This window comes from Cynara cardunculus, unplaced genomic scaffold (genome assembly GCF_001531365.2).
Source record: "Cynara cardunculus var. scolymus isolate 2C unplaced genomic scaffold, CcrdV1 Un_Scaffold_13243, whole genome shotgun sequence".
Lineage (NCBI taxonomy): Eukaryota > Viridiplantae > Streptophyta > Magnoliopsida > Asterales > Asteraceae > Cynara > Cynara cardunculus.
Window position 1 is genome coordinate 1 of NW_020208421.1, and position 1206 is coordinate 1206.

General features: G+C 38.6%; 1 protein-coding gene across 1 annotated transcript; it reads left to right on the forward strand.

Annotated features, from left to right (window-relative positions):
• Positions 1–4: 4 nt before the first annotated feature.
• Positions 5–427, forward strand: LOC112505619 (major pollen allergen Art v 1-like; the record flags this gene model as incomplete). The annotated part of the gene is made up of 1 exon (XM_025109497.1): positions 5–427. A coding segment is annotated over one exon (423 nt), but the record flags the coding sequence as incomplete, so codon positions are not given.
• Between the last annotated feature and the right edge of the window lie 779 nt (positions 428–1206).

A 1206-nucleotide genomic window follows, 5' to 3' on the forward strand; every position in this document is an offset into this window, starting at 1 on the left:
ATGGTCCGGGAAATGCGAGGATGCAAAGTGTGACAAAAAGTGCATATCTTGGGAGGGTGCAGCCCATGGAGCTTGTCATAAGCGCGAAGGCAAATCAAATTGCTTCTGCTACTTCGACTGTTCCAAAGACAAGAAGACACCGCCTCCAAAAGACAAAAAACCACCACCAAAAGACAAATCGCCACCACCTCCCAAAGATGGCTCGCCACCACCTCCCAAAGAGGGCTCGCCACCACCTCCCAAAGAGGGCTCGCCACCACCACCGAAAGACGGGTCTCCCCCACCTGCTGACGGTGGTGCATCGCCTCCTCCAAAAGACGGGTCTTCTCCACCTCCAGCTGACGGTGGTTCAACGCCTCCTCCAAAAGACGGGTCTCCCCCGCCTCCTGCTGACGGTGGTTCATCGCCACCACCTCCCAAACACTAAGCCTTTGTCAAAAAATCCAACATAAAGGGCATAGCCTAGAAAGGGTCACATCCATAAATATATAGCAAATCTTTGTATGATTATGAATAAAGATAAAAATGCCTACTACTTAACAAATTGAGCATTTATAATGCTTTGATGTGTGTTGCTTGATTAATCGATGGATTTTGATTTTTTTAAGTATATAATATTATATACGGCATATGTGATAAATAAACTCACACATTCTTCTTACATTTAGTGAGGTTTGAATCTTGGCCTCCTAGAAGGCCAAAGGTTCACATTGCTAAGCCAAAGGAATTCCCATGGATACGTTATTCAATAATATAAATAATATTTTTCTTCGTTAAATAATCTCGATCTCCGAAAACTCCAAATGATTAAATATAACTGACTATACAAAATTGAGTATATAGGACCTTGAAGTGTTTAAGTGTCCTAATAGATTGCCTTATAGAACTTAAGTTTACATGATCAAAAGATAAAACGTCATATCTAAGAGCGTTACTATAAGTTTATAGGATGCTTTTAGGCGTCAGAACAAGTTTTCTAGTACATTTTTTAAAACAAGTTGTCATATTAACTATTTTATATATAGGACACTATTTAAAAAGATGTATGTGTCCGATAAAAAGACGGGTTTATTGGACATTTCTTAAAAATGTCATATAAAATAGCTAATATGACATCTTATTTAAAAAATGTCCTAAAAACTTGTTTCGACACCCAAAAGCGTCATACTAAACTTATTGTAACACTTTTAGTTATGAGGTTTTATA